This window comes from Falco punctatus (genome assembly GCF_963210335.1).
Source record: "Falco punctatus genome assembly, chromosome: Z".
Taxonomy (NCBI): Eukaryota; Metazoa; Chordata; class Aves; order Falconiformes; family Falconidae; genus Falco; species Falco punctatus.
The window spans coordinates 16611917-16637885 of NC_137586.1; the positions used below are offsets into that span (position 1 = coordinate 16611917).

Genomic DNA, 25969 nt, shown 5'->3' on the forward strand with positions numbered 1-25969 from the left:
TCTAGAGCCTGACAGCTACTTTACAGAAAAAAGACACACTACAAAAGATGCAAAACTAAAACATGTAAAGTGGAGTCTCTTGAAGACACAATTATTTTACTCTAATGCATATATGAATGCTTGTTCCTTGAGATTTTAAGTTTTGAGTAAGTATGTTTTCCACAAGACATCTGCTTGTAAAGTCAGCAGGAAGTATGAAAAATACGCTCAACGTCAGAGAATGTGTGTGAAAACCATCTAATCTAATTTTCACTTTTCTAGTTTCTGGATTTTAGTCTACAGACTTTGAAATGGTGATACAGTTTTTACAACCATACTGCCCTTTGGTAAGTTTTATTTTTCCAGTGAGTATTAACAGATAATACTCTCTGCAACTGTGTACTTTAAAGAAAAAAGGGGAGACAAAAGAACACCCCCCCAATTTTTTTTTTTTAAGCAAAATGACAAGGTAGTGAAATTATACCAAAGGAAACAAAGCTAGTTAAATTTTATTTTTCAAAACTCCAAACTATGTAAGTATGTTAAATAAACACCCAGAAAACAGTCAGTGCTCACTCCATTAGCAGATGCAGAAGTTATTTAACCAAACAAGTAACAGTGAAATATTAACAGAATTATTTACATGCATATTTACAACATGTGTTCTTTATAGTAGCTAACTTTTGGGAAATACTTCCCTTTGGTTTTGGTAAGGGATTCTACTCAGTCTAACCAGTAACATAACAGGAAACAGTACAACTGAGTTTTGGCAACAAAATGGAGTATCCTAGGAAAACTAACACGATTATATGGAGTCAAAAAAGAGCAGCTGGCTTCAGAATGTTAACATTTATGAAATATATGAATTTACTCCAACTACAAAATCAAACCAAACTACACAGAATTAGAAGAACGGAGAAAGTTACACAGGTTGCTGGATGGTTAGACATGTTAAATACATTACAAAGAAAAAAAAAATACAGGGCACTACACATACTCTTGGAGAAGCATGGGTTAAACCAACTGTATGCATATAGTCTTAAAAACAAGAATTTATAGTTTTTTGCTTGTAGAAGTTCAAAATAAGCTTATCTGAACCAAAGATCTTGAAAGCACCCGACTTATAAAATACTGCTTGCTTTTCACATAGCAACATATAACACATTATTCCACAAAAAAAAAAAAAAAAAAAAGTCCAGACCTCACCCATATGGGTTTTGGAATAGGAAGAAAAAGAGAATAAACAAAACAAGAAAACCCCCACAAAACAAAACCTTCACAAACCACTTCTCATGATTGTGATCTACAGAAAAAAAATATCCGTATTTGTATCATAGTCTCCTTAGGGGCAAAAAAAAATAATTAAATGCCTGATATTTTGTATATGGTGAAAAGGATAAGTAAATCCCAATATATACTAAACCAAGCAAACAAGCAATTAAATTTAGATCAAGTTATTCTTCCCCCCTCTCCCTCAAGGGAAATTTTATGGGACAGTTCCACATTAAATTTTCATGTCAGTTATGGTAATTTAAAAATTATTTTTATTTCAGCCAAAACATTGTTCATATACCTGTACATAAAATAAACTATGATATATACACAACATTTTAAGTTACCAGGTGTAAGTTTACAATTTTTGGCAGATTCTGTTAAAACAAAATGGAAATTGTGTAACTTCAGTACTTAGAGAAACTTAAGTTCCTTATTTTGGTACAAATGTTTTGTGTCCCCTTGTGTTCTAACCATACCTGAACTGGCTTAATAAACTAACATTAATGTGTAACATCTCACTGTCTTCTCTTATGTTCTGATTCTAGACAGAATTTTTCATATGCTTCTTCAATTTCTGGATCCATCTCATCATCAATGTCATCAAAATACCTTAAAAAAAAATCACCAAAGATGTTAAGGTTACATACAGGTTTTCAGAAACATTTATGTAGATGTCAAGAATAACACAGAGCTTTATAAACAGCAGTTAACTGTGACTTTTTCTTAATGGGGATGAAGAGGAAAAAAAATCATGGGCACTAGGAAAACAAATGGAAACCTCAAAGCAGCATAGATAGAAATAGCTACAGTTTTTTGTCACCAATTTACATCATCTTATGCTGTTCAGAGTTTTAAAGACAGAAATAATTCCTGAGATGATAGAAAATGTGGTAAGACAATCCAAGCTAAGACAATAAAAGCCTCCCAAAATTTAATAATGCATCTGTACTGATCTATTTGCAAAACCTGTAATTAGCGTCATATTAACATAATTCTTGGTTGGTCAACTTCCTAGTTCCGGTGCTGCATCAACCATCTTGGCTGCACACTAGTCAAAAGATGTATTTATGTAGAAAACCTACATTCCTGTTTGTTGATACATGAAGGCAGGCAACCTTCATTCCCCTCCCTATTGCATCTGCATTACATTATGTTCTATTCTATGGTAACCAGTCTTTCAGAAAAGACCTGTCTTAGGTCACAGAAAAGACTGGATCCCATTAATGATAGTAAGTATTGCACAGAGTGGAGACTATTGCAGAGTTTCAAAATAAAGCTGGGAAGTGATGAGCATCACTTCAGCTTTCTTTCTCCCCAGTTATGGGGACATAACTTGAGTATTCCTTGTTTTCTCTAGGTTCAGCTGGAGTGTTCATCAACATAAATTAAAACAATGGACATGGTAAGTGTATATAATTCTGAACAGCCTTAAAGAAAACAGTCAGCAGCTACTGATGCAAAAAGTGTGCATTAATTTCAGGTGCTCAGTTTATCATCTACTGCATGCCTTAGTTCCAGACTAGGGAATGAGCGTATTTTATCTGTAGAGAGGTCATAAATAGTATGTTTCACACAAAAAATACAGTAAGCGTCACAGAAACATACAAGGAAAGCATTTTTTTCTTCAGCATTGTGCATTGAATCACAGAATCGTGGAGTATCTTGAGTTGGAAGGGACCCATACATATTTATTTGTTCTTTCTTGTAGAAGTGTAGTGTTGAGAAGGGAGTCAACACAGAACCTTCTCCCTGATCTTGGTCATGAGAAATAGCTGACAGAGGATCAGCATATATTTGGCTAAGCTCTTCTTAAACCTTCAACAAAAGAAGGTTCCACAGCCACCTTGCAAGAAGGTTGACTAATGGTCTTCCACATGTCACTCTTCATATTTGCTATGTTTTGTAACCTTCTGTCTCCATTTTGCATTTAATTTAATCTTCTAAGCACAGAGGTTCACATGGCTCTTTTTTTCCCCTCCATGTGAGCTTGTTGATTTCTAACGACATGTCTAATTAGTCTTCCAAAGTTCTTGCCATGCCCCTCAGCTAGGTGCAATGTAAAAGTTTTCTAATTTACTTACAAAAATACTGATCCAGGTCAGAACTCTTACCACACATAAAACACCTGAACACTGAAAATGTTCTTAGGTATCAAATCATGATCTGAAAGTCCTCCTCCTTCAACCAGATGAGTACAAAGCTCACAGCAATTTATTTCAGACCATACTTCTTTTACTGGTTTCCTACTGAATTCTTATAAACCAGTGACAGAAAGTCTGACTACAGTCCCATCCATTCCTTCCCCCTTTGCCATTAGATTGCTTTTCTAGTTCTACAGGAATAAGGAATAGCCATTTAATTGAGGGAACACTACTTATCCTAAGGAGAGAAACAACCTCCTCCCTTTGAAAAAATGAAAATTTTGTAATCAACTCTAGCTGGGATGTGTATGTGCATCAGACAAATGAATTTAGGTTGCCTCACTACCAACACTTGAAGATCTGGTGCTTCATTTTGCTTGTAAATTAAAAAAAAAAATGCAGAAGAGAGTATGTTCATACATGTGCATAAATATCTGAAATTTAATTACCCTACTCCAGTGAATAAATATAAGATTTGTTAAAACCTGTCTGATTACAAACCAACTTATTCCCAAACAAATGCATAACTTCCACTGTAGAGCTAAACAGTAATTGTATTTAGTTTCATTTTTGTCAGGATTGGATTCCTAACTCTGCAGCAAAAATAACTTCTATTAAAAAACCCTGTAACTCAAAAAGAAAACATACGGATCTCCAGGTCCCGATAGATCTGTTCCATTTTCTTCATAATCTGGAAACAAATCTTCTCTTTCAAGCAGCTCTTGGTATTTTTCTTGATAATCTGGCAAAGTAAAAGTGAGACTAAATAATATGTGAGAGTAGCCCTCTATATTACCATACATCTATACAGTTTGAAAACAGCCTGTTTAATGAAACATAAATGTCATGAAACATATTCTAGAAAAAAGTTATGCTAGTGTTTTCTCAGGACGTCAGCTGACCTCTAAGAATGATACCTAAGTTCCCAAAGAACTGTAAAGGTAGTCACAGATGTCTTTACCTCAAATGATGCTATACCACATTGTACTCAGCTTACAGAAAACAAAAGAAACCAAGGAAGAAACAAACCCTTTTGCTATTAACAAGTGATAAACAAAAGAAGACTTGAAGATATCCGACTTTCTGGAGAGACCAAGTGCTGAGGATTATGGCACAAGTTCTTCTGAACTATAATAACTCAAATATGTATTCTCCATTTAATTTACCTTATTTTAATACAGAATAAGGCATGTGTTACACAAAGCCAAGAATTCAGATACAGTTTTGTCTTTTAAGCTGTATGAATTTCAGACGTGAAGAACAACTTTTTATGTACTTAACTAAAACTTTTTAAAGAAGACTGAGAAGACAGGTATACTAAGCTTGTGACATACCTGGATCTGCTGCAGTGAAAGGAACACCATCAGATGTGTAAAATGTTGGCTCATTCTAAGAATAAAGTTATACAGAAAGTTATATGAATTCAGAAGAGACAGCTGTTTGTAGTTTTCAGCAACATGTTTGTCTATGAACCAAATTAAATTTGCATTAAATTAAGGAATCTTAAGTGTCTGTACATCCTTACCATAAAATAGTTTGGGTCATTTTCAGGGGTAGCTTCTGTAAGTGGAGAAGTTCCATGAACTCTACCCCAGTTACTCGATCGCAGTTCTACTAGTTTCAGAAGCATATGTTTCACATCTCTGAAATAAAAAGAAGCACTAGAAAAGTTAGAATATTTTGTGCTAAGCAGTAAACTGGGCATCCCTTATCTTGCAAATACTACATAATTAAATACCCACCCTCCCCTTCCCAAGCTCTAGAAGACTGTATTTGGTCCAGTGTCTAGGTAGTTTTGAGTTTGGTTTTTTTCCCCCCCTGCAAGTCTAGATGCTTTATGTGTCAATTATGAGACAGTCACCCTCTCACTTCCTCTGTGGTAAAATAAGGAGCCCATATGAAGCAGGAATTGTTATAGTTTTTATCAAGATACCAAGCCTGAGCACAGGTTAAAGAACAAATCCTTTTCTGATAAAAGCATAGGACTGGGAAAAACAAGGGGATGATCTTAAAATTGCATTTTAATCATCTAATTTACGCTCCTAACTTCAGCCCTCTTAATCACACTGAAATTTTGCAGTCAATAGTGAGAAGTAATGTCTCTCATACATTAGGTACCACCACCTATTTCACCCCTAATATAAGAGAAATTGCGTTCTTCTTTTGAGCGAGTCCATTGAGAAGAGTCTCATTAAGGAATAAAAATACAAATAAAATCTTCAGTTGTAGTTTGTGCTTTTGTGTCTTTGAAGCCTTTGCCTGTGCTATCAATTTTCTCTTGTTCCTGAAGCAAAATCTTCCTCATTCTCATGGGGGGAAACTCAAATTACAACCCACAGATGCTACGAGCTACCTGTTGGCCTCCCTCCATGTGGCAAGAGATCAGGTCACAGTATCTGAACCCTCTATAGGTTTTTATTAAGTCTGCAAGAAGCTGAGGATAAAGCACAGCAAAATCAGGTAACCTCATGCATGCAGTTCTTTGCAAAAAGAAGCACAATACATCAACTAACCACTCATTTTTTTCCAGACTGCACGAAGAACCTGCCAAAAAGACATGCTCTCCAGAAAAAAAACCACAAAGCATATTCCATTTTGCCTTTACATGTATAGTAATTTGCATATATTTAATACTGTTTGTATTGATTTAATACTGTTAAATTCAGATATAAAAGTATAAACTATGAGATATCACCACTATTGTCTCTTGTATATATATACTTGCTCTTAGAGCCTAAAGCACTTATGGAAGTTTTCAAGACCTAGAAGGTTAAAAAAAATAAAATAAATCATTAAGAGTGGAACTTGCAACTCTATTAAAAAATAAAAAAAAAACCAAAAAGCCCCCAAACCCCCTCAACTGAAAAATACCCTTTTTTTAACATAGAAAGTGACCGAAACATCATCTTACTTTTCATAAATAAAAGTTTTTAACGTGTTCATGATTCTTGCAGATTTTATAGTGTTCTCTGTAATATAAAAACAAAACACTGCACATAAATTTATCTTCTCACCTGCTACAGTTTGCATCCAACACAACATTTTCAATTCTCTGAATCATTTCCTCCATATCATTCTTTCCTTTTTCTTTCCAGGCATCTTCTAAAACTGAGCCTGTCAACTAAAGACAGACAAAAGGATAAAGTTTGGGATTTTTTAGAAGAAAACTACAAAAATTTAATAAACTATCAACAGAAGAGATTCTGTAACAATCCATAATGTTCAGATACAGTGTGTGACTGCCTGAGGGCTGAAACTCCCAATTGGCTACATCTTTTTGCCCCACAGATTAACAGACCTTGTAAGTAAGACTATGAACAGTATGGTAGCTCTGTGTCCAATGTTTATTTTACCTAGAAGTATACAGCCACTTCTCTCCTTTCAGTGAAATAAGATTTTAAAACAACTCTTCAATGACATGTCAGATGTTACTTGATTAAAGTACATGCTTTAAAAAGGGGAACCTATTTTTGCAGGTTGTGCCACCAGCTCACCTCACAGTTACAAGTGGTTTAATAAACTTTAGAAACCCTTCAGTCAACTTAGCTGACATCACATGTGCCAGAGAATTTCATCTGGGTGTATATATGAGGAGCCAAGAATTATCTGACCAAGCCAGCCTGAATTTTAATACAAAAAATCTGTGAGACTGAAGCTGCTGCTAAGAGAGCTCTAGAACTGCTGTGGATGAACACATTTTATGTTAAGAGTAAGTGCTTCGTTGCCCAATAATTGCACAGTAGGAGTTAAATTGGAAAAAAATATTTTGCCCCTATGTCCTGGTTTTGGCTGGGATTAACTTAATTTTCTTCTTAGCAGCTGGTGCGGTGCTGTGTTTTGGATTTAGTGTGAGAAAAATTAGTAATATATCAATGCTTTTAGTTGTTGCTAAGTAATACATATTTGTATCAATTTATACCAAGTCAAGGACTTTCACTTTTTCTGGCCCTGCCAGAGAAGGCTGAAGGGGAATAAGAAAGTGGGAGGGGACAAAGCTGGGACAGCTGACCTGAACCAGCCAAAGGGATATTCCATACCACAGAGCATCATGCTCAGCATATAAAGCTGGGGGAGGAGGGAAGAGGGGGATGTTCGGAGTGATGGCATTCATCTTCCCAAGTCACCATTACGTGTGATGGAGCCCTGCTTCCCTGGAGATGGCTGAACACCTGCCTGCTGATGGGAAGTGGTGAATGAATTCCCTGTGTTGCTTTGCTTGCATGCATGGCTTTTGCTTTACCTATTAAACTTTATCTCAACCTTCTCACTTCTCCTGATTCTCTCCCCATTCCCACCAGGGGACAGTGAGTGAGTGGCTGCATGGTACTTAGTTGCTGGCTGAGGTTAAACCATGACACACTATGATCAAAGTTAATTGCAATTCCTGATCTACTCAGCATAAACATTACATGATCCACAATGCCTGGAATGACACCTGACCATACAAAGGAACAAAATGCAAAGATAAAAGCAAGCATCTTGTTGGTATTCCCAGTTTTCTACTGTGGTCCTAGCTTGATCCTAGATACTTAGATAATAGCACCAAGAAAGTTTAATTAAGAGTAAACATACTGCAAAGCAAACAGGTGAAAAATCTTTATCTACCACTATATTAAATGGAAAAGACAACCGGAGACGTTTATTGCTTCAGTAGTGTTGTGGTCTAACCCCAGCCAGCAATGAGGGTTTATCAGGTTGCCCAATCTTGCTACAGATAGACTCAAACATTTGTATATACTGTAAGGCATCAGAAAACACTTGCATTGGAAAAAAATAGGTATCTGTTCTGTAACACCTTTTAGATTTAGCAACATGTCATATAATTATTTATTCACTGTCTTTTATTCTAGAATGGATGCTGTGAAGCCAAATAAATATTCCAAGAATATCCACAGAAACACTGAGATCTCCACCTTCTTTGAGGAAAATAATAAAAAATAGCAGCACTGGAAAGCTTCCTGATCTGTGTACTGTCTTTCTGAAAGGTCCTTCAGTGGGCCTTGCTTCAGAGAAGACTGCCAATATAAGGATTAACCACAGCTGTGAGTGGACTTGTTGAACACCCTCACACTTGCTGTGAAGCAACCTTCATAAATATCCAAACTTCAATAAGGATTTAAGTCAGAAGATGTAAAATCTCTCTTCCATATTCTCTATTTACCATATCAAAAGAAGCTGCCAGAATTGGAATTAAATTCAAAAAAGAACAGTGTAAAGAACTGTTATATTGATAATTGCCTTAAATTCACACAAATTCACAAATTAAACACACAAATTAAATACACAAATTCAAGTGGAGGTGGTGCAAAGCTGTTCTGCACAGACTGGAGAGGAACTGAAGAAACTTCTGTGGTAACATAGCGCAACTGCTGATGTGCACAGCAAGGGTGCCCTAGACCCCTCACGACCACCAATGAGGATCCCCTGCTACCACAGCTCACATGGTGAGCTTGCACAGACCATACCTCACTTTGTATATAAATAAGGAGGCATCCTCTAGAGAGTATAACCCAAATCAACAAAAGCTTGGGTGGGAGCCCCACCACAAAAACACCCAGAGTGAAAAGATCTAGTGGGATGCTGCTGGATCCACAGGTAGTGATATCTCTTTTTTCTCTTTCACTCTCTCTCTTTTCTCCTCTCCTCTTGTTCTTTGTATTGAATAGTGACCAGATCTAAGTTACAACGCGTGGCACAGGACTTGCTTATCCAGTTAAAATAACCACCACCGAGTTATTGTATCTGACCATGTCTTGTATTTTGTGTTAATAAATCATAAAACTAGTTGGTCGCTGGTCCTAAGGGGAAGAAGGTTGTCCTACACAACTCCTTCTGGGTCACAACAAAAAAGACTGAAAAATAGTGGAATGGCAGGAAGAGGGTAGAGTGAGGAAAAACAAACCTACCAACCACAAAACACCAGAAATAAACCTCCAGAAAAATACTGTTTAGCTTTTAAAAACCTTTCATTTCTAAAATAAACTGTGTTTTCCCAAATATGAGTATAACCATGGCTAGTGAAGATAAAAGTTTCTCCCTGTATAGGGGCTAACAATTTTTTTAAGAGAAAGTAAAACCTAAGAGCAGAGGTTTGTTTTTATCATGAAAGAGACATACATATTTCTACAGCAGTAATGATGCAGACAATACAGGATGAAGTCACTGATATCAACAACCTTCTGCTACAAAAAGTAGTAGACCCTAACTGCTAAGTGTCATTCAGAACAGAGAACATACCCTAACCCCCAAAATTCATTCAAGTTGTGTTAATTTTTCTCCCATAGCAGAAGCAGCAAAAGGAGCCCTGAATAGACTGCTTACTCCTTTGTGCCTTGCTGCAGTTCTATTGCTCTTTTATGTACATAATTAGCCTTGCGTTTTACTTTCACAGCAGTATGTACTTTTTTGTTGGCTCAGTTTCATAATGGTACTAACTGGCAGGGAAGTACAGCTTGCTTTGCTACTGATGTAATGCATAAAACCATGTAAAGAGTTCCCATTTGCCGTTTCCCCCACTGCTCCCAACATAGGAAGTTTAAAAAACTTGATGATTTTTTTAAGAACTACTGTTTCACCTTCAGGAGTTTCACTGCACATATCAAGTTACTGTCCACAGGGTTAGAGAAAAGCGCATTTAGTAATTCCCGAAGGCCTTCTTGAAGAATTTCTGCTCGTGTTACCTGTCCCTTTGTTCCTTTAATCTGCAAAATACATATATAAAAAACACATTTTAAAGACTTAAATTTTAGAAATTAATTGTTCTATTTTCTCTCTTGAATGCTGTATGATTTGGTTTGTGATCAACTTATTTGAGCTCTTCAGTTGGAAGAACATACCAAATACAATAGCTATTTTCAGAACACAGACTTCAGATTAATATCCTTCCAATTCCAAAATATACATAACAATGCATGTCTAGCATTCTGTTTCTTTGCTAATAAATTATTAAGAAAAGCTACCAAATGCCTGGCATTGTCCACAAAATCCGAAATTACCCAAATCCTGTGCTCTTTCCCATACTACTTTAGGCACTACCTAAAACTGTAGTGGCTTACTTCCAGAAGACACTATGTATTTAAAAATTATAGAAAATGTTTTTTTTTAAAAATGGTATACTCCAGAGAACTGGACAACTCCCTCTCCCCCAAACCCATAGCAAATCTTCCTTTTTACTTCTAGCAAGTGAAAAGTAGATTTCAAGGCCCACTTATGATCAGAAATGGACGAATCAGAGAATTATTTTCTTTCGTCATGCCAGCAGAACATTTTTATAATGTCTCTTAAATCAAACCATTGAAATTATCAATCAAAAATGTATTTTTAAGTACATTACAGCACAGGTAGTGTAGTTACTGAACTCACAGGTATAAAAGTCAAGCAAGTTTTAAGTGTACATACACTTTTTTGTACATATCACAGATACAAAAAAAGCAATCTGGTTACAAGATTTCATGCTTCGTGCATAAGCCAAGGACTTGGCCTTTAGAAGAAATATCTTTAAAGGTCTGCATTTTTAATTGCTCATTTTGATTTTAATTGCTCAATCATTAATAGGAACTATTAGCAAACCCTTGAGGATTTTGACATCTTCCTCAAGGGTTTGCTAATAGTTCCTATTAGTGGTTGAATACAGAATTACATGGTTATTGATCCTGATTCTGCTTCTGCTAGATTGTAGTATTTCCTATGTTGCTTAAGCACAGTCATCTTGGTGGTTTTGCCAGTTAAAGAAGATATCAAAAGCTGCATTGCAAAGGTGGTTTATGGTTTTTTTTTTATGAATTCTTACACACACCCACGCACACACCACTCCCCACTCCCTTTATATACTTCTCTTCTAAGGCCTTGTCCTTTTTTTGCTTATCTGTTTCTTGGATATGCATTACAATGAAACTGTTCTAAAGTTCTTTTACTGTATTCCTGTCTCCCTTCAGAAAAACACCTCATATTATATTCCATTTCAGGGTTTACCTAAACACAACAAAAAATTAATCAAAAACTACCTGACATGCAATTTTCTTCTTACCTCTAGATTAAGGTAAAGTTCAGCCAAGAACAGCACAAAGGCATGAAATTGTTTTCGAGTAGTCTCATCCCCTTTGGTAGCTTCATCTCTGTTTTCATACTCTGTTCGACACCTGTAAACATTAAAACAAAATCCTATCTGTAGACATCGCAACACACGTAACATGCTACTTATTCAACACAATACTCAACTTACGAACTGCATTAAAACTGCTAAATGCTGAATGCTGGGAAGTATGATTTGTGAAGGAAAAGAGAGGACTTCACAAGGACACTGTGGATTTGTGTCCTTTTAGATGAGTATGTATGGTTACATGATTAGGCTTTCAAGCACTGAGATACTTGGGACAGCAAAATTAAATAGAGCAAACTGTAAAGACAGTTACACAGCATATATACTAGAATATGGGACTAGGAAATCTAACACAGACAGCCAAATATCCACAGAAATATAAAAGAGATACACTCTGAAAGACATTTTCCCCTTTTCAGGGTGTTGCCCACATTGTCTTAGATGCCTTTACACTTGTTTATTAAATTCTCTATGTCACCATTTTAAGTGGCAGTGATATGTAATTCATGACACTAGGCTGAGTGGTGCAGTTGATATGCTAGAGGGAAGGGATGCCATCTACAGGGACCCTGACAGGCTTGGGGTGGGCCCATGTGAACCTCAGAAAGTTCAACAAGGCCAAGTCCAAGGTCCTGCACATGCACTGGGGCAACCCCCAGGATCAATACTAGGCTGGGCAGAGAATGGACTGAGAGCAGCCTTGAGGAGAAGGACTTGGGAGGTGTTGGTTGACAAGAAGCTTGATATGACCTAAAGCATGCGCTTACAGCCCATAAACTCAACCATATCCTCGGCTGCATCAAAAGAAGCGTGGCCAGCAGGTCAAGGGCAGTGATCCTCCCCCTCTGGCTCAGCTCTCATGTGACCCCACCTGGGGTACTGCATCCAGCTCTGGAAGCCCCCAACATAAGGAGGACATGGACCTGCTGGAGGTCCAGAGGAGGGTCACAAAGATGATTAGAGGGCTGGAGAACCTTTCCTGTGAGCAGAGACTAAAAGAGTTGGGGTAGTTCATCCTGGAGAAGAGAAGGCTGCAGAGAGACCTTACAGTGGTCTTCCAGTACTTGGAGAGGGCCTACAGGAAAGATGGAGAAGCATTCTTCACCAGAAAGTGTAGTGATAGGATGAGGGGTAATGTTTTTTTAAACCAGTTTAAAACCAGTTTAAAGAGGGTAAATTTAGATTAGGTATCAGGAAGAAATTCTTTATTGTGGGGGTGGTGAGACACTGGCACAGGTTGCCCAGAGAAGCTGTGGATGCCCCATCCCTGGCAGTGTCCAAGGCCAGGCTGGATGGGGCTTTGAGCAACCTGGGCTGGAGGAAGGTGTCCCTTGCCCATGGCAGGGGGGTTGGAACAAGATGATCTTTAAGGTCTCTTTCAACCCAAACCATTCTGTAAGTCTTATGGTTCTATAATTTAGATATAAACACAAATAGAGACGATTAAGATAACACAGCAGTGAGGTAATTTTTCTAGTAGGATTCAACAACTGTACCAAAAATATGCAAGTTTACATAGCTGTTCAAAAACAGAAAAAAAAAAAAGATAAATGGAAAACAGACAAATTCTAATGTATACTCAATGATTATGTAATGGATTAAGAAACACTACAGAAACTGAAAAAGCTAAGAAGCTGAAATACAAAATTTAAGGTAGAAACTCAGGCTGAGAAATAGAAGAGGAGCTCTCTGAGGGCATATTGTTAGGTTGTTCATTCCCCCCCCCCCCCCCCCCCCCCCCCTAGTTCCATCAATATTAGCAATAAAAACATAAGCAACTTTAAATTCATGGCTTCAGAGTGCTAAAATGAATGTTACCTGTTGGGTTGGCTTTAAAAAACAGGAACCAGATAATCCAACACTAACAGGGATTTCCTTCAAGTTCCGTAACAAACACAGTTAAAAAAAAATCAGCAGATGAAAGTGCTAATTTTGAAGGCAAAAGGGCTCATCTGCTTTGGGAGAAGGGAAAAAAAAGTATTCCCAGCTTCTCCATACAGTACCACTCCTGAGAAAAGATCATCGGAGCGCACTGCTGTCAAAAGTTTATCACACTTTTGCTCCTAAATATAGGTGGACTAGAGTGAAACTTTTAAAATAGGCAGCAAGCCTAAGACTTAGAAAGCCAGAAGTCCTTAAAGAAAAAAAGGTTAATTTCTAAAGAATTCTGAAGTGTTAAAGTGTACTACTCTTTCAAATGTCATGCTGTTAAGATTTTAAAGGAAATATATCCATTTAAAAAACCTTGCATTTTTGTTAATTACAAAGTCTAACCATTATTAAACCATACGCTACCAGAACTCTGTAGTAACTGAAAATCGAAGAAATTAATCCTTCTGGATTTTAGCATCTACTTCATAGACACAAAATCAGTTAGCCGATCAATGAATGAACCTTACACTGCAACTGCAGCTGGAAAAGTAATTAAAGAAAAAACACAATGAAGAAAGTCTTGGCAAGAGTCAAAGGACAGGGACAGTACATAAGCATTTAGTACACTTTTAAAGTTGACTAGCTTTCAAATTTACCCTGTAATTTGGGATCAGTCTAAGATACTCAGTTCAAAAGAGCCTACAGTACTCTGAAGAGACCTATTTGCATGTTTAAAAATATTAAAATATTTTAAAATACATATATTAAATATCCAGTACATACCTGTGCTTATTAACCCTCGATCTAAACTTCTGTATTAAATATATACCTCTTTGCACACAACGTTGACAGTTACATACAAAATAGGAAGACGTAACCTGAGGAAGTAATAGGTTTAAAATTACGTGCTGCTACTGACCTTTGAAGCAACAACTGTCGGAAGTTCCCACTTTGTGGACTAATGGTTAGATGGTGAGACAGATAGTTACACAACCGTGCTCCCATGTAGGAAAAGTTTGGGACAGATGTGGCCTTCCAAAAGAAATGTGAAAAAATACATTATTCATAAAACTCATGATTGGGCTGTCAGGAAATACCTTTACAAGCTTTTTTGGAAACTGTGATAACAGTTGATTAGAAAACTGAAGAGCAGAAGATGAATAATTACTATTTTTCATGTTAATTTTTGTATGTCATCAACACTTTGCTGTATGCATATCAGCACTCAGAAATTCATTATACTGTTGTGGTTTTGAGGCTCTAAGAAAACAACCGTCATTATGCCACGTATCCTCAAGACTACTCTGTTTTGACCTACAACCAGAGAGTGTTTTAAAGTCACTTACAAACTGTTTATACAAAAAAAATCAACAGTGGACACTAAGATACTTCTTCAAAGAGTGATGAGTACATTAAAACAACATTAAAAAAAGTTGCCTTAATTCAGTCTAAGAGCTCTTTAACCTAGAATCTGTGCTTTGCAATAGTGAGTGCACAGGGAAGGAGTGCAAGAACACAACTAAAGATAAGTATTTTCTCCTGTACATGCTGTAGCAATCTGCAGAATAGCAAACTCCTCATTCAGACATTAAAACTGTATCATGACAGTTAATAGCTCTTGACGGATCCTTTTTTCCAAAGCAAGTCCTGTTTCTGTTGAACTTTTACACTTTTGTCATCGAAAAACAGGTGGTAGCAATGAAATTCCACAATGGAAGTTACAGACTGAAAATATTTTGCTTTAATCCTGATACCTTCTTCCACCCCTTGAAATTTTGAAGTAATTGGGAACTCAACAGCATCTACATTCAACCTCTCATGGCACTTAACACAGAACATGCCCTTATTTTGGCAATTTATTACTGTTCTCTTGTTTTGAACTTCCTTTCAACACCACCTGAATTTGAGATTTTTTCTCAGATACAGCTTCAGTGAAAATAGGTTCTGGTGTAAATAAATCCATCAGCTCTGCCAAAAAGAAAACATGGACACCAAGAATTCATTAAACTTCTCCTTTGGCTTTATCATCTTTGAACATTCCTTTTACATCTTGATTATCTATTAGTGTCATAGATGTGCTTGCATGCTTCTGCTTCTAACATGTTCGAAAAAAGCATCTTTCCATTAGCACGTCAGTGCGTTACAGCTAGTTACCTTCTACAGGCAAATAAAAAGATGCACTCACTGTAACTGTACTATATGCATAAAGTTGCTGGAAAAAAAAATAGGAATATACAACAAATTAAGTAATTAGCATAGTCTAATAGAATTTCGTTTCCAGTAAGAGACATGTGAAATAGCTAATGAGCTTTTTTGGTGCTTTGGTTCAATCAGTTATTTGGACCAGAAGAGGTGCCCTCTTTTCTGTGCAAAATACATCACTTAAACTACACTTCTCTTTCCTAACAAAAACCACACACCCACACTCAGTTCTTCAAGCCTCATTTGGCTTTTTAAAACATCATCTTCCTCATTAGTTAGTCTGTATTTGTTGTTGCATCAAATACTGAAACAATTAAATTTTAGGTATTATGACCTGGCATAGCACACAGAGACAAAAAACCCCACCTTATGTCATCTTAATAACTAGTCATTACAACACAGTATCATCTTCCCTGAATTACTGTTGCTGATAAATTCAGTCTATCTCTGACTCAGAAAAGTCACAATCTAAGCATGAAGGCTAATCTACCAATTCATATATTGAGAAATTTTAGTTGCTTTAACACAATCCACTGTATTAACTACACAACTGTAAAGATTCTTAAACTATGAAGTCAGTTCAAAAGTTCAACTTTTGGAAAACAAGAGAACTGGAACTTCACTCCGTCCACAGACATAAATGGATTGGGAACAATGGGGAATTATGTAATTAATACTTATAGATAGGTGAAGATAATTGACACGCAGATGAAGGAAAGACTGTACAGGACTTGGGTTTCCTTTATTTTAGTCTTTTTCTTTCACAAACCTAACAACTGTAAATCTGCTCATTTGGGCTAAATTAGTATCACTGACGCAAATGCTTACAAATGTACTTCAGCAATTTTAACTGTTTTTTGGTAAGCCAAGAAACACAAATACTTGAGCCTCTGCTCAAGAGAGAACAAAAATAAGCATAGTTGACACTGGAACACTATCCTATCCTGACATACAACAAAACTAGAATCAGATGCTTTTGGATACTAGCACAGATGTTTTGTGCTGTTCTATTTTTCACATAATTTCAGACTGATAACATTGAATGCTTCTCAGCTAAGGAAGGCACAGCCAACCCTAACACTGTACTTGTTTTTAAATAGAGGGAGAGAGGAAGAAGCAACGTTAAGACTTACATTAGAGTCAATGTATTTAACATGTAAGAAGTTAAAATGGGATAAATTCCTCTTTTATTCTTCCAATAAAGGTAAGAGAGAATATGCTCTTTTTAACTATCATCCATGTGTTCAAATAAATTACGGGAAAATGATGTCACCAAACATAGCACAGGTAATCTTAACATCTAACTAAATCATCCTGAATTGAATGTGCATCAATTCTGTATAATAAGAAACCTGAGACTCCACAGTTCTGTACAACGACTAACCAGCCATGCAGATTCTACATCCCCCAGATTACAATATTCTGCAAGTACCTGCACTTAAAAGGTGAGTAAGAATTTGCACTTTTCAAGGTAGAATATGAAAGCAACCAACCCAGGGAAGTGAGAGACACTTGATGTTAAACATAGCAAGCACAAGCCTGACTTCATCCTTTGCAGCAAGACCAAAAGACAGTGACAGCAGCTCATTTGCTAAGCAACACGTATTAAGCTGTTCTTTTCAATGGCTCCCCCAATTAGTACAAAGTTCAGCTCAAGGTCTGTGTCCTCATTTCCACGTCCATCAATGGGTTTGGACCCAGTTACCATTAGATGAGCTTTCCTTTTCTCCAATTATGCTATTGTGAAATAGGTATATTCCAAATGAAGAAAGCCTGTCAAATAAAGGAGCATTTCCAAAGAGTGATGTGTACAGTAGGTATATATATATATATATATTTATTTATTTATTTTAAATACCAAGGAATTAAAGGTCTCATAGTATTATGAAAAAAAAATTTGCAGGGTAGAATAAATATGTACAACTCATTGCTTAAGTTTCTTCAATCTTTCCTACATAAATACAGCAAGTCAAATATAATTCCTTCAAGTGCTGTAATTTCAACTCTAGTACGTGACCCAGGAGATCCAAACACACAAAGGAAACAGAGTAAACCAGGGAAATTTATCAACTGTCCAGGTGTCCTACTTGAGCTACCATTTCAATTTATTGAACAAGATCTTTCCCTGTATGTTTCTGTTTAAAAGGAAAAATTCAAACCATCAAAATACTGTGTAGATACGACTACGTAACAGATAATACTGGTATGCATATCTTGGATACCAGGTAACAGAGGTATAATATCCATGTTTTTAAGACAGAACATACAGGCTACCTGCTGATAGATGAGTTCAACAAGTTCTTGTAAAGCTTCATCTGCAGTGACCCAGCCATTCAGTGTTCCGGCAAACTGCTCAATTTCAGTTTCAAAACAACCTGGTTGCTCAGTGAGGTGGTTTAGGAAGTCTTGTACATATTCTGCCAAAGTCAGATAGCCATCGTATCTATCTTCAAAGGAAGAATCCTATAGCAGTGAAAGAATATACCAAATATTTAAAAGAATCTAAAATAATATTGTTACACTTACTAGCTCCAGAAGTAACCATACAGTGCTTAAGTCTTGAGTCTCTGCATGCTTGACAGTGATCTTATTACACAGTTCACGTCATCATTTTTAGAGAGCATAGGCCTCAATGCATCTGAAAGCTCCAGCAGTCCTACCATCTTAAAAACTAGTGTTTTTATAGATATTTGGGTCTCCCAGCAAAACACATCAAAAGACAGATTAAAAATAAATGTCTGCAAAGTTGGGTGCAAGATTAACCAACAAACAAAGTGTATCTGTCAAGAACAAGCTGAGGCTATGTGCACATAAGCTGTGCTACAGCTATATGAACTGTAGAAGGAAAATCTGAAAATTTGAAACAAACTATTTTGGGTTTACACAGAGTTATAGTGTTCTACAATATACAGAAGACGGAGAGATTACAGAAGTTAAGATAAATACAGTGTTTCCATGTAGAAAGTGTAGCCAGGAAAACTGATCTTTTCAAGTTTTCAAGCGAATTTGCATCTCTTGGCAATGGATGAAATATTACAAGGTGTGACATGAAACTATTCAAATGGTACTGCATTAATTTCCAGCTGCTGAGGTTAAAAAACAGACAGTAAACACACCTGTCCCCTAGAGAAAGGATAAGGTAGCACAATATCACTTTATTGATGTTTATGCTCCCGCTGACAGAACAGAAGCCTGCTAATTTTGTCCACTCAGAAATGAACATGTGTAACAACACAAGTCAATAACGTGCTGGATGATTACAATGCTAGTGTGTGAGAGGAACAGCAAAGGAAGCAGCATACTTTGTGATGTCACCAGTAATGTACTGGCCCTGGCCAAGCCCCACGGCACCCGTCATAGTGCTGTGCCTGTACTAGCAGCCAAAAGGGTGGTAGTAAAACACCAGTTTTGACTACTGCTGAGCAGTGCTCACACATCATCAAGCCTGTCTCTCCAACCTTCCCTTCCCCACCCCCTGTCATGCCCCCCCCCCCAGTAGGCTGGGGGTGGGCAAGATCTTGGGAGGGAATATAGCTGTGACAGCTGACCCAAAGCGACCAAAGGGATATTCCATACCATATGACATCTGCTCAGATATAAAAGCTAAGAGACAGGAGGAGGAAGGGGGGCACTTGTTATTTACGACCTTTGTCTTCCAGAGGAACTGCTATGCATATTGGAGCCCCAGTTCCCAGGAAGTGGCTAAGTACTGCCTGATGATGGGAAGTAGGGAGTAACATCTTTTGTTTTCCTTTGCTTCCATGTGTGTGATTTTTGCTATTGTTCTCATCAAACTGCCTTTATCTTGACCCACAAGGGTGTTTTTTTTTTTTCCTTCTTAATTTCTCCCCCACTGTTCTAAGGAGCAGAGTGATGAGTGGCTTGGTGGGCAGCTGATGTCTAGCCAAGGTCAACCCACCACAAGTAGTAACACAGTACAACAGTGTCACGCTACACAGAAGGTTGTTGAAATGCATCTCATATAGATGTCAAAAGTGCAAGCAGGAGCCGTAGGAGAGACTGCTAAAGAAATTACTTATAATTAACAATTCAAGATGTAACTGTAACATACAGAATATCAGAATCCTCAACTGAGGTACTACTTACAAGAAAAAGGTTTACAATACACCTACTGTAATGAAAAATTTAGCTAAAAATGGTAAAAGTTTCTTTATTTAGCAGACATAAATACATTGATAAGGTTTATAATTATATTCTCCCTCTCCCCACCACCCCTCCCTCAATGACAGGGTGTTGTTTGCTGTTTTCAAAATGCCTCAGTCTCTACTGTGAGGCAACATGGATCTGTGAAAGATTTTTATCTCGATATGCGCTGTGGAGAAAGGCAGACACACATTTCTGAGAATCAAGTATTGACATTAATTTCACAACCTGTAAAGAACATGTTAGGAAAAACCAAAATTTTTCAAAAGCCTTCAATAGGTACACAACTTAAGCTAACGGGGGACATATCAGTATAACAAAAGGAAAAATAGAAATATTTCCTAGGATGTTTAATTAGCTAAAGTATTTGCTCAGTGAACAATACTGAAGATAAAGTTACTTAATGTTGCCCATCAGAAATAGGAAAAAAACCCCACGAGTCTATGGAAATGGTGCCAAATTGTTATTACTTATAAGGGTAAAACCTTCAACAACTTGACCCAAGTTGGTTTTGCTTTGAATTGGGGACTGAAGCGGAGGAGCTTCAGAGGTCCTTTCCAGCCTAAAATATTCTACAATTCTAATGGTTTGGAGCTTATAAAGCCGAAGAATAAAGGCTAACAGGCCTATGTGTAACTTGCTAAATATTCTGTTTCACTGAAGGAAATCAAATGTACTAGGCAATTTCAAATTGCTCAGTAAAAGTTCTGTACAATAAACTTATTTTGTTCCACAGAACTATGACATTATTGTGCAACAACTGCAGCTTAATCACACACAGCTGAACTAGCATCTCTCTGAACAACCTGCTTGGAAACTCTCCAGCCAGGATACACCAAGCTGTGCTGCCATTCAGCGAGACCTGGACAGGCTGGCAAGCTGGACAGAGAGGAACTTAATGAAGTTCAACAAAGGCAAGTGTAGGGTCCTGCACCTAGGAAGGAATAACCCCACGTGCCAGAACAGGCTGGAAGGCAGCTGGAAGGCAGCTGCTGGAAGGCAGCTTTGTGGGGAAGGAACTTGCTGTCCACTAGGGCTCCCTGGTGCCCATGAGCCAGCAGTGTGCCCTGGTGGCCAAGAAGGCCAGTGGGATCCTGGGGGCCATTAGGAGGAGAAGCGTGGCCAGCAGATCGAGGGGCATTATCCTCCCCTCCTACTCTGCCCTGGTGGGGCTGCATCTGGAGTGCTGTGTCCAGTTCTGGGCTCCCCAGTTCAAGAGAGGCAGGGAACTACTGGAGCAGGTTCAGCAGAAGACTACACTTAAGATGATGAGGAGATTGGGGCATTTCCCTTTTAAGGAAAGGCTGAGAGAGCTGGGCCTGTTTAGCCTGGAGAAGAAAAGACTGAGAGGCAATCTTGTCAATGCACAAATATCTCAATGGCAAGTGTTAAGAGGATGGGGCAAGGCTCTTTTCAGTAGCACCACGTGACAGGACAACGGGCAGTGGGCGCAAACTGCAACAGAAGAAAGTCCATCTGACATCTGAATATGAGGAGGAACTTCTTTACTTTGAGGGTCACACAGCCCTGGAACAGGCTGCCCAGAGAGCGTGTGGAATCTCCTTCTCTGGAGACATTCAAAACCTGCCTGGACGCAACCTGCTGTAGGGGAACCTGCTTTAGCAGGGTGTTGGAGTAGATGATCTCCAGAGGTCCCTTCCAACGCCAACCATTCTGTAATTCTGGAATAATCAAATGTTGTATGGACACACATAGTAATTACAGTAATGTGTGATCAAACAAGGAATCAGCATTATTTCTAAAACAATAAATGCTGAACAGCAAAACTACAGTGTAGTTCATAAAAGAAATGGGAGTTTTCAGATCGATAAATTCCAGGAAACATTCTAAATGAAAGCTAAAAAGTATTAATTTTAGGTCATAAAAATAGGAGTTTCTCAAAACTTTGATTCAAATTTTAAAAGTTGTCAAAATGTGTGTAACAGTAAAGTGATAAATTTATTTTTATTGCAACTGGGCCCAATTTATGAATTTAATTCAGTCACTAGAGTAAAAATTCCCAAACATCATAATAATGAAGTACAGAAGTTTGAAACACCACTATTCTGTGCCTAGAATATTCTGATTAGATTAAGGTCCCTGCAACATACTTCCAAATAAATGTTCTAGGTGTTGCTAGCATTTTAAGACTTATTTCTACCAGTAGATGAGTCACATATAGCATACTCCCACAACTTAGCAACCAGGAACTCCTACATACTTTGTGTTTTTGCAAAACAGCTGAAAAGCAACATTGCTGGCCTCACAACTTTTCAAGTATGCATTATGTACGCCATTCCCAATGGTGGGGATTTTGGCCTTTATGCGCTGAAATCCTTTATTTACAGAAAACATGTAACAAGTACGGGGGCAAAGTAGTTATTTTTCCCCTAGACTGTCCATGACTGAAGCATGTTTGTGTTGGCATTTTGTTAACAGTTGTTTGGCTATGGGTTTGTATTACCGAGGACAGTAATTCTATTCAGTAAGCTGGCAAAGCTGGTAACGTTTAGATAACGTTCATAGTAATCAATTTTACTGCTGAGGAAAAGACTTTTAAAACACCAAACCACTGTATTTAGCATTCAAATCAACTGTTTTTCTGTAAGTTATTCAAAATTCACTTGCTTCAGTATAATTGATCACTTGATTGCACTTGTAAAAGTAATAGTTCCCATCTGTTTATATATAGTAACGGAGTTTGGCTGTGTAACAGAAGAATATTCCAAGAATTCACATAGAACCTCCCTGGAGTAAAACTACTAAAGCAGTAACACGGAAGAAAATGGCGTAGACAGTAAGACGTATCAACTTTTTATACATGATGCACCTACAATATTGATCTGTGAGCACCTTTAGTCTGGCTGCAAAATTCCTTACAAGGTATGTGGGTAGGTAACTGCTAGGAATGAGCCTAACCTATTTTTTTTGCCCTCTGGGGATACGATATCACTGAAGGAATTACAAGACACGTGACTGTACACTGAATTAGGCGGTCATGGCCAATCGTATCTATGGCACGGTAAGTTTAGGAAAGGTAAACCTTAGGCTCAGAAAAACTAAAGTTCAAGCTTTCTCCCACACTTCCTTCAAAAACCTGTGAAATCTGCATAGAAGTGCAGCCAAGCCTTTACTTAAATTGCAGTCTTGGTGATAGAGGCATCATAGTTCTGCCTAAAATCTCAGTCACCAAAAAGACAGCTTACTGTGATATTGGGTGTAATCAACAAGGAACATGGTTATGTACAGCAAGCTTTTGCAAAATATCCCATGATAAAAGCTCTCATGTACACTGTAATATTCACTCATTATCACTTAACATTCTGACTGTGACTCTGGGGGGTTATGATCAGATTTTCTGGAATATCTTCAGTAAATGCAGCATTCAAGTTATCTGATATAAAAGATCTCAAGAAAACACTGTTAATTTGAATAGAAGTAAATTGGCATATACTAAGAAGAGAAGATAAACACTCACTGTGAAGTTCTGATGGAAGTTCTGGTTGTATCCTGATGGATAAAATTCAGGTGCTTTAACAGACAACTTTGACGTTACCACAGGAGCCACAGCCACCTGAGGTTCAGCCATTTCTCGTCCAGAATCAAGAACTGAAACTTTATCTTGTGATCCAGATGGAATTCCCGTTTGTTGCAGATGTTCTGAAAAGTTTTTGTTAACAGCTTCTCTCAGAAATCACTAAACTAGTATGTATTCACACAGAGTACACACAGAACATGTAATTTTTTGGGGACTTTAAAGATACTTTTACTACAAATATGCTTTCAAGTTTGAGTATATTGCTTTTGCTGTTTTTCTTAAATATGAAGTTTTCACTTTAGCAATCTCTGGATGTCTTTCAATGCGACATAAAGTAAACACAAGGGTTACGTGAAGGCGACAAAAAACCTAGGGAGAGGAAGGATAAAAAGAAAAAAAGAGCTCTCTCCCCTCCCATGAAAACATGTTTTCTGAAAGAGCTAACCTGAGAAACTAAACTAGTACGTCTGCTTATGGTACGCTTGCTCATCTTGTGGGTTTTTCTCAGATTTCAGACACAAATGCAAGACTCTGAGGGTTGACAAATGGAAGACATCACTAATCTTTAACATAATCTTCAAAGAAACTTAACTATCATCATTCTTGTACATCATTTGCCAAAAAATCCAATGAAATAGTTTTTTAAAAACCGTATTATCCACATTTTCCAAATGTACCTCTATAGATTAGCAGCTCCTGAGTCTACGGAAAACAGAATCTGATACGTACCTGAACGCTAACTGACAAACAATGCTTTGTGTTACTGTTCGGTTGGGTTTACTTTTTGGCAAACCTGTAGGCTGGAGTTCTTCAGCGAGGAGAAGGTTGAGGCCATCTGCGGTCAGATTAACGGACGGATAAAACGCACACACCGATGTGCGGGCACAGAACGGGGGGAATGAGCAGGGAGGCGCTGCGAGCGGCTGCCACACCGCACACCGCTGCCTGGGGACAGGCCCGCGGATCGGACACGCCGCGCTGCCGAGGCCCGGCGCTCTCCGCGCAGCGCCCAGGGGCCGGGCGGGCCCTCACGCCGCCGCCACCTCTCTGCGCCTGCGGGGGGTGGGAGAAAGGCCGCGTCCCCGCCGCCAGGCCGGAAGGAGGCGAGGAGGAAGCCCCACGGCTCCGGCCTCAATGGGACGGCTAAGGGAGGGCAGGGGAGCCGGAGCGACAAGCGAAGCAGGAGCAGAGCGGAGCGCGGCGGGGTTCAGGGGGCTGCTACCCGCCACCTCCGGCACTGGGGGCCTCCGGATAAGCGGGGAGGGGGCCGCTGCGCGGCGGCCCGTACCTGTGATTCTGGTGCCCAGCGGCGCCGTCTTCGGAGGCCGCAATGGTTCCTGCTGCGGGAAGAGGCCGCCCGTTTGCTGCTGCTGCTCCTCAGCCGAGCCCGAGCTGTGGGCGCCGCTGCCCTCGAGGCGGGCCGCGCCGCTGAGGGGAGCAGCGCTTCCCCGGCCCCGGCCGGCACCTGGAGCTCGGTCGAAACTCTCCGACATGCTCAGGCCGGGGCAGCTCAAGAGCTCATGGGAGGGAGCTGGCGACCGGCGCAGGGCTAGGCAGGGGGCCAGGCGCAGCGCGGCAGCTCGGTCCCGCCTCCCCGCGGCCCGATCTCTTCACTTTCAGTTTCACCCCCACGGGCACCGCCGCGATGGTCGCGGCCCGGCGCCACTGACGGCACCCTCTCGCGGCTTGGCCACGCCCGTCGCCATAGCAACCGCGGCGCGGGGCGCCGCCGGGGGCGGGGAGCGCGACGCTACGGGGAAGCCCGGGACGCCCACGGGGCTGCCCCCGCCCCACGGCCCGCTCGGCTGCCCCGGCTGGAGGCCCTCGCCCGCACTTCGGGCCGCGCTGTTCGCCTCGCGTACGCAGAACCGATACGTCGGCATTCCGCGCCCCCCCCTCCCGGGATCGGCTTCAGCATCCAAGCAGCGTGCGCCTGCCCTGCGCTAGCGGCCGGTTCCGTCCCTCCGTCCCCGAGAACCTCGGAAGCTTGGAAACGACATTTCCAAGAAGGCAATATTCTCTGGTAGTTGCTTCCCGACAGGAACAAACAGCGCAAGGTGTCCGTAACGGGACCAAGGCTGCAGCTACACCTAGCAGGACACCTGTAGCTACAGGTGCATCTCACCCCGCCACACTGCCCTGTGGCTGCCTCCGCAAGGAACAGGCTCCTGCAGAAAAGCTGCAGGTGAAATTCTAAATTTAAGCCAACGAAGTTAAGCCTCCAATGTGACAATATTATTGAACTGTCGAGGCTATTTAAAATAAGTGTTTTTTCAGAATAATGTATTTTTGTGCATAATTTATACATGATGTGGTAACAATCTTTTTAAAACCTTCCACACCAACAGGAACTAAATGAAGGAGCCACCATGTAATGCATTTTTCTAATATTATCACATTAACTGCAAATGATTGAATTCACATGTCCGCAGCACAATTTAATTCACCTATTTTTGTTCAATTTCGGTCCAGAGTCTTCCTCCACTTATGCAAACTCCAGATCACAATTTGCTTTTAGGATGAGGCAGATAACTGGTATCTGGAGTGCACAGAATACACCTCAGCTGATCTGCTGGTTATGCTTTTATTTTGTCTCCCTGAACAGGCTGGCCTGTGCTGGCCTCACCACCTGTTCCTTCCACAGCCAAAGTCAAAGGTTGGTGTGATGCTGGGTCAAACTCTGTTCCAATCACTCATAAG

General features: G+C 39.3%; 1 protein-coding gene across 5 annotated transcripts; it reads right to left on the minus strand.

Moving 5' to 3' along the window:
• Positions 1-452: 452 nt before the first annotated feature.
• PAIP1 (poly(A) binding protein interacting protein 1) lies at positions 453-25387 on the minus strand. 5 transcript variants are annotated; one of them, XM_080372197.1, is made up of 11 exons: positions 24558-25387; positions 23210-23391; positions 17842-18030; positions 14285-14397; positions 11422-11533; positions 9971-10096; positions 6410-6516; positions 4921-5038; positions 4730-4784; positions 4044-4157; positions 453-1863 (listed from the first exon to the last, which is right to left on the minus strand). In XM_080372197.1, exons 1-11 carry the CDS (start codon positions 24760-24762, stop codon positions 1796-1798), a joined length of 1389 nt encoding a protein of 462 aa, XP_080228323.1. In that variant the 5' UTR covers positions 24763-25387; the 3' UTR covers positions 453-1795. The 5 variants fall into 5 exon arrangements, with proteins under 5 accessions (XP_080228323.1, XP_080228322.1, XP_080228325.1 ...); XM_080372196.1 differs by having other exon boundaries at positions 4044-4137; positions 24558-25155; XM_080372199.1 differs by lacking the exon at positions 24558-25387 and adding an exon at positions 23999-24113 and having other exon boundaries at positions 4044-4137.
• Between the last annotated feature and the right edge of the window lie 582 nt (positions 25388-25969).